Source organism: Chiloscyllium punctatum, chromosome 10 (assembly GCF_047496795.1).
Source record: "Chiloscyllium punctatum isolate Juve2018m chromosome 10, sChiPun1.3, whole genome shotgun sequence".
NCBI lineage: Eukaryota > Metazoa > Chordata > Chondrichthyes > Orectolobiformes > Hemiscylliidae > Chiloscyllium > Chiloscyllium punctatum.
The window spans coordinates 59,190,891-59,206,079 of NC_092748.1; the positions used below are offsets into that span (position 1 = coordinate 59,190,891).

The 15,189-nt window shown below is 37.6% G+C and overlaps 1 protein-coding gene across 4 annotated transcripts in view; it reads left to right on the forward strand.

Annotated features, from left to right (window-relative positions):
• ubr3 (ubiquitin protein ligase E3 component n-recognin 3) overlaps window positions 1-15,189 on the forward strand; it is a 356,926-nt gene that overhangs the window by 145,081 nt on the left and 196,656 nt on the right. For all 4 annotated transcript variants that reach the window (XR_011961687.1, XM_072579281.1, XM_072579282.1 and 1 more), the window contains exons 19-21: window positions 6,769-6,865; window positions 12,842-12,983; window positions 13,646-13,750. Coding sequence is in view for 3 of the 4 variants with exons in the window: in XM_072579281.1 (XP_072435382.1) it covers window positions 6,769-6,865; window positions 12,842-12,983; window positions 13,646-13,750 (344 nt within the window). In the remaining variant the exon portion in view is untranslated. The remainder of the gene's footprint in view (window positions 1-6,768; window positions 6,866-12,841; window positions 12,984-13,645; window positions 13,751-15,189) is intronic.

Below are 15,189 nucleotides of genomic sequence, written 5' to 3' on the forward strand. Positions count from 1 at the left end.
TTAGCGATGACAAAGGTATCATCCATGTAGTGGACTCCCAGTTTGGATTAGGTGGTTGGCAGAGCTGTTTTTTCGAGTCTCTGCATTACTGCCTCTCCTAAGAACCCAGATATCTGAGATCCGGTAGGTATTCCGTTGGTTTGTCTATAGGCTATGTTATTGAAAGTGAAGAGGGCGGTAAGGCATAGGTCCACTAGCTTGATGATGTTGTTTTCACTGATGAAGTTGGTGGTGTTTCGTGTGTAACTTTGGTTCTTCCATAGTGTAGTCAGTGTTTCTTTGGCCAGTTTGATGTTGGTGGATGTGAACAGGGAGCATCAAAGGAGACCATTATTTCATCCTCTTCTATCTTGTTGTCTTTGGTGTTCAGGAAGTTTTGGGTGGAGTGAATGGAGTGACATTGTTCTTCTATTAAGCGTTTTAGTCTTTGGTGTAGTTCCTTGGCTAATCTGTACGTTGGTTTTTGGGTTAGCAAGACTATGGGTCTGAGGGGGGCTCCTAGTTTGTGAATTTTGAGTAGTCCGTAGAAGTGTGGTGTGTTAGATCTGTCTGGTTTCATTTTTTGGAAATCTGTCTTGATTAGTTCTCCAGATTTCTGAAGTTTTTTTTTAGTAGGGCTGTGGTTGGGTTCTTTAGTTGTGGGGTCAGGTTTGTCACTACCTGTTGGTAAGTGTCACTATTCGCAAGCAATGAGTTCACTTTCTCAATGTAGTCTGTTCGGTTTAAAATGACTCTCAAGCATTCTTTTTCTGCAGGTAGATAATGTTTTTATCTTTTATGAGTCCTTCTAGTGCTTTCCTTTCTTGTGTACTGTGTTTCCTTCCTTTTTCTGCTTAACATTGGTGCAACTGTCTGCCTGAAGGTTTGCTAAGTTTCTTCTGTGAGTTTGTTGCCTTTCAGTGTTCTTTCTAATACTGTTAAGAAATTTCTGTTGTCCGCATCCTGGAAGCTGTAATTTACTCCTTTTATGAAGACGGCTTTTTCAGTGTCTGTTAAGGGTCGGTCAGATAAGTTTTTCATCCATGCTTTTCGACTGTATTGTTATTTAGTGTGAGTTTGTTGAATTTTTTCTGCACATCTAGTTTTTCATTTTCTGTGTTTGTCACTGTCTAATACCTACGGCTCATTCTACTGTGCCTGTCCATTCATGGTCTGTCGTGTGAGCGATTAAAGGTTTTGGCACAAAATTGTCCAGTTGTATTTACGGAGTCTGTTGTGGTTATCGGTAATCATTTCTCTAAGCATTCTGCAGCCGTTTTGCTCTCTAATTCCTTTGTCTAGTGGGGTGTTAGGGGAGGTTTGAATTTAAGACATTTGAGATAGAACATTTCCTTAGGCATTTGTACAGGAAGAACAGCTGTTCGGAAGTGGCGCTGTGTCGGATTGTATTGGTTTCCCATTTTCAGGCAAGTTATTGTGCCTTTGGAGAAGATGTGTAACTCAGGTTGAGGTTCTGGATGTAAGTTTGCTCGCTGAGCTGGATAGTTCATTTTAGGATGTTTTGTCACCATACTAGGTAACGTCATCAGTGAAGCACTGGTGTTATGACCCGCTTTCTATTTATCTGTTTAGGTTTGTGATGTCATTTTCTGGTTCTTTTTCTCGGGTGGTGGGTTTGGCAAAATGTCTGAAAATAAACCTTCCAGTTCAGTGAGCAAACCTGCATCCACACCTGAAATATTTTTAAACAGTTTTGGTCCTCTTATCTCAGGAAAGATGTACTGACATCGAGGCAGTATGGAGAATGTTCACTGGGTTGATCCCAGGTATGAAGGGATTTTTGTATGAAAAGAGATTGAGTAAATTCATGGAGTTTATAAGAATAAAGTGTGACCTTATTGAAGAATACAAGGTACTTAGAGAATTTGGTAAGGTAGATGTGAAGAGATTTTTACCCTTCTAAATGTGATCAACACAGCAGATTTTAAAATTACTTTTCTCTGAAGTTGGGTATAACTGGTATTTATTATCCACTTTTTTTCTCCAGACTATTGAGAAGGTTTTATGGGCTGTATTTTTGCAACAACCCGAACCTGGTAACTTCGTCATTTAACAATGTTTTAGAAATGGCTCTTTTTAAAAAAAGAAGAGGAGTTTTAGACTGAATTAAATTCATAATTTACCATAGTGGAATTAGTCCAGGTCTCTCGGCCACAAATCCATAGTGGGCTTTCTAGAAAAGAAATGAGAGAGAAAGCAAGCAACTGTGCAATTAAATGAAGGGGATGAAAACTTGGGGTGGGAGGAGAATAGTAAGACAGTTGTCAAAACATAGAGATAGCAAGCCAAACTAAATCAACTCACTATCACAAGATTTGCAATACAGTCAAATTACTATATTCAGTGACCCTCAGAATTGCTAAATTGTTCCTACCCAGACTTTATAAATGACCGATCTTGGACACCAAGTTTATAACTTTAAATAAAAATGAACAAATTAATAAGCATGTAACAGCAGAATACAGAAACTGAAAAGCAATCTATTTAATAGGTATTATCTAAGCTCAATCTTCTTTGATCATAAACCCTCAATTACAGACTGACAGATCCAGTTAAGAGAATAAAAAATAACTGCTTCAATAATTCATACCAGGCCTTTATGAAATCCTTGGACAATAGGTTATATTATAGGCACATTGGTCTTTATATCTTGCTTGAATTCAGAAATCACCAAGCAATGCAAACAGCTTCGGCAGACCTCTGAAGATTTTATCTTATTTATTACGCGCTGAGATTCTTTTCTCAGAATAACCAGAAAGAGAAACAACCAGAAAACAGATCAGTCTGGAACCTTTCAAAACAAAACTGCCTTCTGCCCAAAATCTAGTCAGAGTCAGTTCACTGTTTATCTTATTTTTTCAACCATCTATGTGATTGACTGGCCAGCACCAGTCCTCCCTTGATTAATGAATTCAATATCCAACCAAAACAGAAATTGTTGGTGAAACTCAGCAGGTCTGGCAGCATCTGTCGGAAGAAAGCAAAGTTAATGTTTTGAGCCTAGTGATGTTCATCAGAACTGATAGCAACTAGGGAAAAGGGCATTTATGATGAAAGTGGAATTAGGGCTGGAGGGAAGGGGAGGGTGAGGGAATGTTTGGAGTTGAAGCCCAGAGAGAGAGAGAGAAAGACAATGATATGAAAGGGACAGGTAAACGAGAGTATTATGTATGGCAGACCAGGACAGAAGATAAACTGAATAAGTGAGAATGAGAACAGAGGCTAGCGAAGAATGGATAGTTTGGGCTGAAAGCAAACCATGTGATGTTATAATAGGCCTGAGAGTGGGTGAAAGTCAATTGTCTTTGCTAAAAGCAACCCACGTCATTGCAGGACTTTGTGTGGAGATAGGTAAAAAACAAGAATGGAATTAGGATATAAAGTTATTGAACTCAAAATGTTGAGTCCTAGAAGCTGCAGGTTCTCCAAGTGGAAAATCAGATTGTGTCCTTCAAGCTTGCTGTGACGCACACTCTAAGACTGCAGCAGGCCTGCAACAGAAATGTTGGCCAAGGGAACATGGTATGTTGAAAGTGGCAGGCAACTGGGAGTTGTGGATAATTTTTACAGACAGAACGAAGGTGTTCGGCAAAGCAGTCACCCTGTCAAGTACAGGGGATAGAATGGATACTGCTCAGTGTCCTGTCGACCACGCTAACGAGCAGTCCTTGATTGTGGAAAAGGGTGGGCATTTCTTACTCGCTCTACCTCATCACTGGTAAACATGCCTGCAGCTGATTCATCACTAGTGCCTGGAATTCCCTCTCTCAATCACTTTAATCACTCTTCCTATATGTCCCTCTTTAAACCTATCTTTCTGACTGAAGCTTTTATTCACCACTCTGTATATAATCTCCTTAGACTTAGTATTGGTAGTATAGGTATAATTAATATTTAGTCAGGTTTCTGTGCCTGTAGGGTTTTTTTGATAACTTGTAAATCTGTAGCATTTTTAAGGCTATTTGATGAGTTAAATGTGCAACTGTTTCAATCTAAATTTATCAGACAAATCTAGTTCCAACCCCCCTCAAATTATATCTTGATGTCCATGGAGGATCAACCCTAGAGGTACATTTTTAGCAGCTTCTCCGTGTGTGTGTGTGTGTGTGTGTGTGTGTGTGTGTGTGTGTGTGTGTGTGTGTGTGTGTGTGTGTGTATATATATTATATGTATGTATAAAATCTGGTTTACATGTGTCTCGTGTATTGTAACAGGAATATTTGTTTAGAATAAATATCACCCATCCTCTCCAGCAATATAGCAATATATTTTAGCTGCCAATTGGAGCTGTATGCTCCATTCCACATTTTAAATTTTTTTTTGAAGCAAACTTCTGCTTCTGCAGCTGAAGTCTACTAAATCCTTGATTCTGCTCCTAAAGGTGAACCTTCAAGTATATCTGGCTGAAGAGTAAAATAATTGAAATGTAAAAACTTAATTTTTAGTGTCATCCGTTGTGAAAAAAAACTAAATGACAAATAACTTGACATTCAAAACATCTAGCCAATTAGTGCACTTGGCTAATAGGAAGTTACCAAATAGGAAGGATAGTGAGCAACGGTGTAGGTTGTATATAAATATGTTTAAATAAGAGGGCAACTTGTATGATAGAGTTCAGAAAAACATCAGTAATGTTAATTCTTGACCTGTTGTCTGAATTATTTAAAATTATCATTGGTTGCTACCTTCACATTTTTAAACCTATCATGTGCTTTACTCTCTACCCTGCAGCTCCCTACCAAACACATTATAGTGTAATCAATATTTAGAAGCTTTCTTTAAGTGCTCAAAAATGGTATGCAAAATATATTTACATTTTTTTGAAACTGTCAGCTTAGATTAGCATAATTTTGCTTTGCTAAGTCTATTCAAACTTTCTTTTAAAATCTATGCTTTTTCACATTTTTTAAATGTTACATTAATTTATTTTGCTGTTTCACAATAATAGCTATACTTCTGGGAACAAATATGTAACACCATTTTGTAATGCTGCCAGAATTAAGAAAAATGCACTTAAATTACAAAAAAAATCAATTTAGTTTTAGGAATTGAACTTAATTGACTGCCTGGGTAAAGAAAGTTAGTTCCGTAGAATTATTTAATCATTTTAGGCACAAGATGGCAGTATGAGCTTGCAGTTCAGAAAATTTCAATGGAGACCAGTTTGTAAGTTTAGTGTCTGCTGTCGTTTAAAGGAGTTCTTAATTACTGTCTGTGTTAAGGAGACAAAAAAATAGAAACAGAAAATGGGGCAGATATTCAGCAGATATCATCAGTGGAGTGAGAAAGAAATTTCTGCAGATGACTGGAAATGTTAACTTCATTGTTAACTTCACAGATGCTGTTTCACATGTGCTTTGTTTGCATCACTTCCTGTGTTTATTTTAGATTTGAAGGAACTAAAGTATCTTGTTTTTGTATTAGAAAATTAACAATTCCTAAATTCTGTAGGCAGTATGGGCATGAAATAGATAACTAAGAAGCATTCAGTATTGAGATTTGTATGTGATATTTGGCACTTTGAGTAGAAAAGACTGTGAATTTATATTCTTATTTTCAGAAAAGGGGTAGTTATTGATTTAGTAAGTGTGGGAAAGCAATTGCATAGTATAAGAACTGCCTCTACAAATGCAGTTGTCACCTTTTGCAAATGGATAAATAGTTTGCAAGTGTTCTGTCTTGATTGACATAGCAAACTGGCATTGCCAGAGCAAATTCCAGGAAATATTTTTCTGTTTGGAAAGAGGCATTCATTTCTTTGAGTATGTTTTACTTAGCATTCAAAGCCAAGATTGGACTCATAAGCCACCTGAGAACCCATAAATAGGTCAATAGAACGAAAGCTATCATCCTCGACCTCGAGGAATAGCCATGATGGCGACGACAACTTAGGATTCATTCAAAGCACTTTAATGCTTTAGTTGTGCAAATGATTTTTGTTAAATGTGAATCCACTTTTATTTCAATCAGCTATTTACATTTTCAGGATAAAATGTTTTGCGAAGTAATATGTTTTTGGTAAACTTTGCTCTGTGTACGAAGTAACATTTTGTAGTTTGTAAGCTGTTTTAAAAGTAGGTTTTTGCTAATGTGTGATTATTTTCCAGGCCAATATAATTATCATTGCATAGAAAATACAAGTGACTAGTATCCCAATGCTTTGTTTTTCATTGGTTCTTCTGTATTTATTAAACTTGACAGTAGTACGCATCTGCTTAATGGGAAGGTCAATTTAAAGAAATCACTTGTTCAAGCGATTTCTGTACTTTATTTCCCTCCTTGGCTCTATTGTGCTGTTTATTTGATGGAAGATTGTTTGAAGGGAGCAGTCGATTCAACAGAGGTACATTTAATGCACCTTTTAGTTGTTATTCTTTGGTTCATTCTATGTTTATTGAAGAAATGTGTTGCAGAAATAATAACTTCTCTGTAGAATACAGCAGTGAAGCTTCCTCATGTTGCCTTACCCTGCATTGTCACAGAGTATAATCAACAGACGTTCAGAGATATAGATAACCATCGCTTACCTGATTGGAACCTTAGTACAATTAGATTTTCCTGTGCTCTCAAGGACGATGAAAGTGAGGCATCTGCCCTTGTTACAGTTGCCCTGGTTTGTACTGTGTTGGGGTGGCACATAATAGGCAAGTGCATTTATCTTAGAAGAACTGGATTTGAAATTTAATGTATTTAAAACATGATTACAGAACAGAATATATGATGCCAAATTAACAACTCATCAATGATTTATTTTTATCCTTTTGTTAGCTGATGTCTGGAATCAAGAATTTGACCCTATTATGGTGATTTTAAGAACAGTATATCGCAGAGATGTGCAGTCAGCAATGGATAGATACATGGGATTGTAAGTATATTTTAAATCTGCATGCAAAACTTTATTAAACTTCAGAAAATCGAATCACCAAATTTAACTAACATGCATTTTTACAGTGTTCTGTTTCTGGTGGAGAAGGTTAATACTTTAATGTGTCTATATTTGCAGTTTTGTAACAAAGCTGAATTTAGAATAAGAGCATTGAATTTTATAGTACAGAAGTAGGCCATTCGACCTATTGTGTCTGTACCAGCTACTCCCATTCTCCAGTCCTATCTCCATAGCCTTCTAAATTCATCACTTTCAAATGTGCATTGAGAACTCTTTTTTTTTTTTGAAACCTCCTTTGGCATCTGCTTCCACCACTCTCCCAGCCACTGCATTCCAAATTCCAACAACTTTGAGTAAAGACGTTTCTCTTCATCTCATTTCTAGCTCTCTAGTTGATAATCTTGAAATTGTGATCCCCAGTTACTGACTATTGGAAACAGAAAACCCTTTGTTATCCTATCGAAATTGTTCATAATTTTGAATACTCCAATAAAGTCACCTCTTGATCTTCTGTGCTCCAAAGAGAATAACCCTCTCTAATCTTTGCTTGTATCTAAAATCCCTCATTCCTCGTATTATTCTACTAAGTCTCCCTTAAACCATCTCCAAGGCTTTAACATCCATCCTTAAATAAGATGTCTAGAACTGAACATACTTTATGAAATGTATTCTGTGAATACTGAATAAATGTTACTGTATGACACATGTAGTGTATTTTAACAGATTAAAGAGCTGTTTACTTCATAATGGCAAACTTAGAATATTGTTTTTAATTCATTCTGTCAAATGTCTCCATTAATGAGCATTGGTGTTGGATCTATAAGCTGTTCATTTTATCTGTGTAACTCAGTTGTCTTTTTAGGTATAATTCAAATTTAGAAGAACAAATTCTGTAATTACAGGAATAAAAACTCGTCAGTATGTTTGCAGATCTAAGGATCAGATTTTTTTGCAACAAAACTGAATTATATTCTGTGCTTTTGTAATTGCTTGTGTTGAGAAATATTTGACAGATTGTGCTCATATTCCAGAGACGATAGGAGAGCCCAATTTCACATTTATCCCTGTTACCCAGCAGAGGTCCTTTTAATGGTCTTTTGATCAGCTACTTTTCCCTTTACTCTTGACTTTTACCCTTTCATTTACAAACATAGTACACATTGCCCACAATTTAATCATAGTCTAATGTTTTGAGCAGGGTGCACTTCCCTTGAAGTTGTATTGCATAACTGTGCATCAGTGTCTGTGTTTAAGCAGCTGGTAGATAAGCATTCTTCCGGAAAATGGCTGAACAGTTAAGTTGCAGAGTCACTTTTAAATCAGCATTTTAACATTAAGTATTAAAATTCTGGTCAGAATTTCTCAGTTTTCAATATGCTTCTCATTGGCACTTTAAATGCCTTAGCATTTTGTAAAGCTGTAACAAAATCAGGAAATGCTAGTCAGTCAGTTGACACCTATAAAGAGATGGGAGAAGTTGTGCTGTTTTAGTGTTGTGCACTTTGAGAACAAAATTATCACTGGCAAGGTTAAGTGAATGTGGATTGTCACTGACAAGGCCAGTATTTACTGTTCACCACTAATTACCCTGGACAGGGTGGCGGTGAGCAGCCTTCTTGGACTGGTGCAGTCTTGAGATGTTAGGAAAGGAGTTCCAGAACCCAACAACAGAAGAAACAATGAAGCGGTTCAGGTTGATGTGTGACTTGGATGGAAGCTTGCAGGTTGTGGTGTTCCCATGCATCTGCTGCTTTTATCCTTGTGGATGGTAGAAGTTGCGGGTTTAGAAGATGTTATCAAAGAAGCCCAGGAGAATTGCTACAGTACTGCTACTCTGTATCGGTGGTCACGCAGGTGAATATTCAAATTGGTGGTTGAGGTGCTTGTTAAACAGACTTTTTTTTTAGTTATGTCAAGCATCTTGAGTGTTGCTGGCCCAGTATTTATCCAAACAGGTGGAGAGTATTCTATGGCAATCCTGGCCTATGCCTTGGGAATGGTTGACAGGCTTTGGGGAGATGGAAAGTTCATTACCCACTACAGAATTCCTAACTTCTGACCTGTTCTTGGAACCACAGTATTTATATGGTCAGTCCAGTTCAGTTTTTGGCCAAACGTAACTCCCAGAATAGTGATAGTCAGTTTTTCAGTGATGGGAATATCAAGAGATGATGATTAGATTCTCTCTTATTGGAGATGGTCATTACCCGACATTGTGTTGTGAATCTAACTTGTCAATTATCAACTCAGTGGATTTTGCTGCATGTGGAGATGGGCAGCTTCAGTATCTGAGGTGTTGCAAAAGATGTTGTAAATATATTATAATCATCTGTGAACATCCCTATTTATGATCATGTGATGATGAGAAGGTAATTGATGAAGCAGCTGAAGACTGTTGAGCCAAAATCAATTACCTGAGAAACTGAAGGGCTCTTGTAGTGCGTTGGTAGTATCTCTGTCTCTAGACCAAGAGGCTGAGTTAAAGTGCCACTTGCTTCAGAGGTGTGTAATGACACCCCTTCTGAACAGGTTGATTGATAATGTCTACACTGAGGAATTCATTAGGGATGCTTGTGCAGTGGTAGTGTCTCTCCCACTGGGTCAGGAGGCCCAATTTCAAGTCCCACCTGCTCCAAAGGTGTGTAATAACATTTTTAATAGATTGATTAGAAAATATATACCCTGAAGAACTTTGGCAGAGATGTCCAGGGAATTGAGATGGCAGATCCCCAACAACCAAAAACATTTTCTTTGTGCCTGGTACATCTTTAGTCAGCAAGAGGATTTTCCCTAATTTCCATTGACTCCAATCTTACTAGTGCTTGTTGCTGTTAGACCTAAGGGCAATGTCCCACCTCACTCCTGGAGTTCAGCTATTTGGTCTAAGCTGTAATGACATCAGGAACTGAGTGACTGTAGTGGCAACCAAATTAAGCATCAGTGAGTAGATTATTTCTTTGCAAGTGTCCACTTCATAGTACTGTTGTCGACATCTTCTGTCACTTTGATGATAATTGAAATAGGATGATAATTTGACCAGGTTGAATTTTTTCTCTTTTCTTTGTAGGCTGGGCATTTTTGGTCAATTAGCTATGTTGTTGTGGGGATGTCAGTGTTGTAGCTATATTGGAAAAGCTTGGCAAGGGTTCTGGAGCTTACCTCCAGTACAGTTGTTAGAATGTTGTCAGGGTCCATAGCCTTTGCAGAATTCATCGTCTTTAGCTATATCACATGGACTGAATCAAATTGTTTGAAGACTGGCACCTGTGATGCTGGGGATGTCAGGAAGAGTCCCAAAGGGATTGTCCACTTGGCAGTTCTGGCTGAAGAATCAGTTCTGGATGCCAATACGTTAACCTTGCCTTTCATACTTTTATGTGGGTCTCCCTGATCCTTGGGTATGGCGATATTTATGATTTTTAGGTAAATTTGTGGTGAGGTTCCCATGCAGCCCATGCTGCCCTCCTTTTTCTCTGTGTTAGAGGTCACAAGTTTGAAAAGTGTGCTTGCAGGAAAACTCTTGCTCCCTGTTAGTTGTTTAATTAACCAACACCATTCATAACTGCACATGGCAAAACTGCAGAGGTTAGATCTGATTAGTTCATTGTGGATCACCTAAACATATCTATTGCATGCTGCTTCCACTGTTTGGCATGCAAGTCATGCGTGACATTGCATCACCAGGGTGACATGTTACTTTAAGATATGAGGTTGTTGACTTGCTCGCTGAGCTGGTAAGTTTGTTCGCAGAAGTTTTGGCACCATTCTAGATGACATTGTGGGCATTGATAACCATTGACCATAGCATTCTGCGGGTGTTTTATTCTGCTACTTTCTGCACTTATGGGGTGTTGAAAGGTGGGATGTAATTTAAGTGTGGTAGGACCTGTTATCTCAGGTATACATGCAGGAAGTGGAGCTGTTTGCAGTAGCGCTCTGTCAGATGGGGCATGTCTGAGCATGTTGCACACATAGGTGTTCAGAGTATTCAAGATTAGTAGTTCAAATTGTGGATGAGGTAGTTGACTTGCTTGCTGAGCTAGTAAGTTTGCAGACATTTCTGGGTAACTTTGAGATATGCCTGGCATGCCCTCCGACACTCTTGATTAAACTAGTGTGAATCACCTGACTTTATGTTAACAGTAGAGTCAGAGACCTAGCACATATAACAGTACAGGCCCTTTGGCCGTCAATGTTGTGCCGACCTTTCATCCTACTCTACGATCAAACTAACCTGCATACCCTTCATTGTACTATCTTCCATGTGCCAATCCAAAAGTAGCTTAAATGTCCCTAATGTATCTGATTCTGCTGGAAGTGCATTCCACACACCCACCACTCTCTTGTAAAGAACTTACTTCTGATATCGTCCCTAAATCTTTCTCCAGTTACCTTAAAATTATGCCCCCTTGTGACAGCCATTTTCATCCTGGGAAAAATGTCTCTGGGTATCCAATCTATCTATGCCTCTCATAACTTTTACACCTCTTATCAAGTTACCTCTCATCCTTCTTTCCTCCAATGAAAAAAGCCCTAGCTCCCTCAAGCTTACTTCATAAGACATGCCCTCCAGTCCAGGCAGCGTCCTGGTAAATGTCCTCTGCACCCTCTCTAAGCTTCCACATCCTTCTTAAAATAAAGTAATCAGAATGGAACACAATATTTCAGGTGTGGCCAATCAGGGCTCAATAGAGCTTCAGCATAACCTTGCGGCTCTTAAACTCAATCCTCCTGCTAATGAAAGCTAACACACCATATGCCTTGGAGAAAGTGAGGAGCACAGATGCTGGCGATTCATATGGTACATATTGTGACTGAATACAGTTGTGCTGTTTCTAATTGTCCACAGTGCCTCATGAATATCCAAGTTCGAGTTGCTAGATCAGTTCAAAGTCAGTCCCATTTAGGTGAACTTCATCTCCCCAAGGGCTTTGTGAACGTCACTCTTAACTATGAGATCGTCATTCATATCATGCACAGACACATGTATTGAATTCATGAGAATTAGATCAAATACATTTCCCTCTTCATTGGTTCCCTCACCACTTGCTGCAGACCCAGTCTGGCATGTATATCACATGTTCATGGTGTTACTGAGCAACTCTTGGTATTGGAAACTGAAGTTTTTCTCCAGAGTTCAGTTTTTTACCTGTCGGCCAAATCATAAAGGTTTGGTCACCTGTCTCTTGGTACAGAAAAACAATTTCAACTTCGGCTAGCCTCAATCCCTTCAAAGAACAGATTCTCAGTGGACAACTGAATTCTGGATTTGACCGTCACACATTGAACATATTACACATTTGTGTATAAGTGAAGAAATTATGAACTTAGAAGAAATTCCTTTGAGAATTATTTTTCCTCCTAAGGTTTGCTTCTTGTTAGATTACAGTCTGGACTGAACTTTTAGTCCTGTTTGTATGTTTATTTAAAAAACAAATGGAAGGCTTGCAGTGATAACTTCTAGTGGTTCTTTGCCAATTTGGGTTTATTTTACATTAAAGCCCAATAACTAATTATAAAAATGAATTTGATTTTAACAAAGAGCTATGAAAGAATCAGTCTCTGAAGAATAAGAATGAGAATTTTCTTCCAGCAAGTGTCACTCATTCATTTCTTGTAATGTGGTATTGAATCCAGCTGTTGAGATTTTTGATGTACAGCCTACCGCTGTGACTTAATATTGCATGGTTTTCAAACTGGAACAATTTAATTGTAAATTGAACAGTTACTGTCTCAGGGCAAAAAAAAGAGTTCAAGGCAAGGCAAAAAAACAGTTTTATATTTTTTGTCCAACATGTTGATAATGGCCATATGATAGTATATTAATTGGGTATTATTGTTTCATATTGGCGATAGATATGTATTTTTACTTTCATTGCTTAGGTATAATTTGTAATGTTTGTACATTCTCCATTTTCTAATGTTAATTGGTTACATTTCTATTCATTTTGACAGCCTAAAACAGACTGGAAAATTCACTGGTACCCCATGGCCACCATATCGGGAGAGGGCACCTTTAAATCCCAGTTACAAAGGGTTAATGCGCATATTGCACTGTAAAACTTTGCACATTGTGCTATTTACTCTTCTTTACAAGGTAAAGTATAGGGATGCAAATATCTTGTGTTGCATTCGAATTAGGTTTGTGCCATTGACCTTCCTGAGGAGATAATGATTATGGAATATTAACTGCATATCAACTATGTCTTTGTTAACACTACAATTTGTGACCATTCCAATCAATAGTCGTAAAGAATATTCCTATTCCTGATCAACATTATTAAGTGATAATAATAATGAAAATTAAATGCATTTCTTTGCAGTTCAGATATTGCGGATAAAAACAGACCACGTTCACAGCACTTATGAAAAACAATTGTCTTAATTTCTACAGATATACTTGCATTCACCAAAGCAGATTTTTTTAAAATGGTATTGGAATTTTTTTTTTGGCTTGTTGTTGCAAATAGCTGTCATATTTAAATGCAATCTCCGCTTTAAATTTCACTTAATTTACATGTTTTCCTTTGAATATCTTAAATTTGTATCTCATTGAGAAAATTCACTCCTCTTAATTTATTCCGAGCCTGACGAATATGAAATGAACAAAATGATTAGCGTAGAATTTGTTTTTGTTAAAAATGGAGAAACCTTCACCAAACTCAGTGATGTGTTAGTGTTTCTGGATCTTACAGTTAAATTGCCTAATGATTGTAAATGAGTAAATTCTAGTTTTAGAATTGTGATTTATTTTTGTAGATATCGATGGATCACCAGAATATGTCTGAACATGTTCTATGTATGGTATTATACTTGATTGAGCTTGGTCTTGACAACTTACCAGAAGAAACAGCTGAGGACGAGGTGGGTGAAATGCCTAGGCAAAAGTTAGCTTTTAGTAGCTTTAAGCAAGCCTTCATATCAGAATACAAATACAAATAGGCAAAATAAAGTTTATCTATTACATGTTCTGTTGGAAATTCTACCTTTTGAGTAGGTATGTACAACAATGAGAGAGAGTTTCTCAGTCTCAGGTGAACTATGTAAACATGTAGAAAATGGTTGTTAGGAAAAGACTAATAGGTTAATCTAGCCTGTCACTTCCATGCCTGATGCCATTATCATATGATAATTGTATGTGATTGGAACACTAAAACTGATATAACTTAGTCAACTAATGCTTAATTTATTAAATTTATCTTGTAAAACATCTAAATATTAAAAGTAACTATTAAAATATTAAAGGTAACTATTCTTTTGTTTTATGATCCCTGACTGGTTTTCAAATTTAGACTCCTCATACTTAAATCCAATTATTGATCTGAATTCTAGGCAAAGTTGATGGATGTTCTAAGCTGTGACCAATGACTTCCTAAAACTTGCAGTTTTAAGGTACACAGCCATTGGGTGATAACCCCTCATTTTCTTGCCTTCTCACTCTTTGACAAAATGGCTTTCTACCATTACTTCTACGCAACAATGATAATTAATGATCATCAATGTGTAACTATCCGTCCTGCCTATTATACCAATTATAGCTAGAAGCAGGCCATTTGGCCCATCAAGTCCACACCGACTGTCCGAAGAGCATCCCACCTAGACTCACACCCCATCCCTGTAATCCTGTATTTTCCATGGCCAATCCACCTAATGTGCACATCTTTGGACTGAGAGGAAGCTGGAGCACCTGGCAGAAACCCATGCAGACATGGGGGAAAATGTGCAAACTCTACACAGACAGTCACCCGAGGGGTGGAATCGAATCCGGGTGCCTAGTGCTGTAAGACAGTAATGCTAGCCACTGAGCCACCCAGCTGCACAAGCAGTTGTGAATGCAGGTATTGACTCAGTAATAATTGTGAGTAACTATTGACTGAATTGAAATTCAGAATGACCAATTTGTTCCCATAATGAAGTTACAGATTGTCAAAGTGGTAGCTCCATTCAGTTGACCTTCTACCCCATGATTTAAAATCTGGTGGGTTTTGTGCACACTGTCCTCATCAAAGCATTTCTCTAGGAGCAAGTGTATTTACTTGGATTTATTATTGTGTGGTTGTAGTTACCAAAGTATCTTTGCTGGAATGTCCACAATTTTAAAGGCAAATGATTTGAGACTAAAGCAGGAAGTATCTTTTATTTCTATCTAGGCATATGAAACAAAATAGAGATCAATAGTCAAATAGAATAAATGTGAAATGAAAAATCTCTGCACTGGACAGTTATCTGAGGCAAGGGTTGGTGCTGAGTCCACTCCTTTTTGTCATTTCTATAAATCATTTAGATGTGAATGTAGGAGGTCT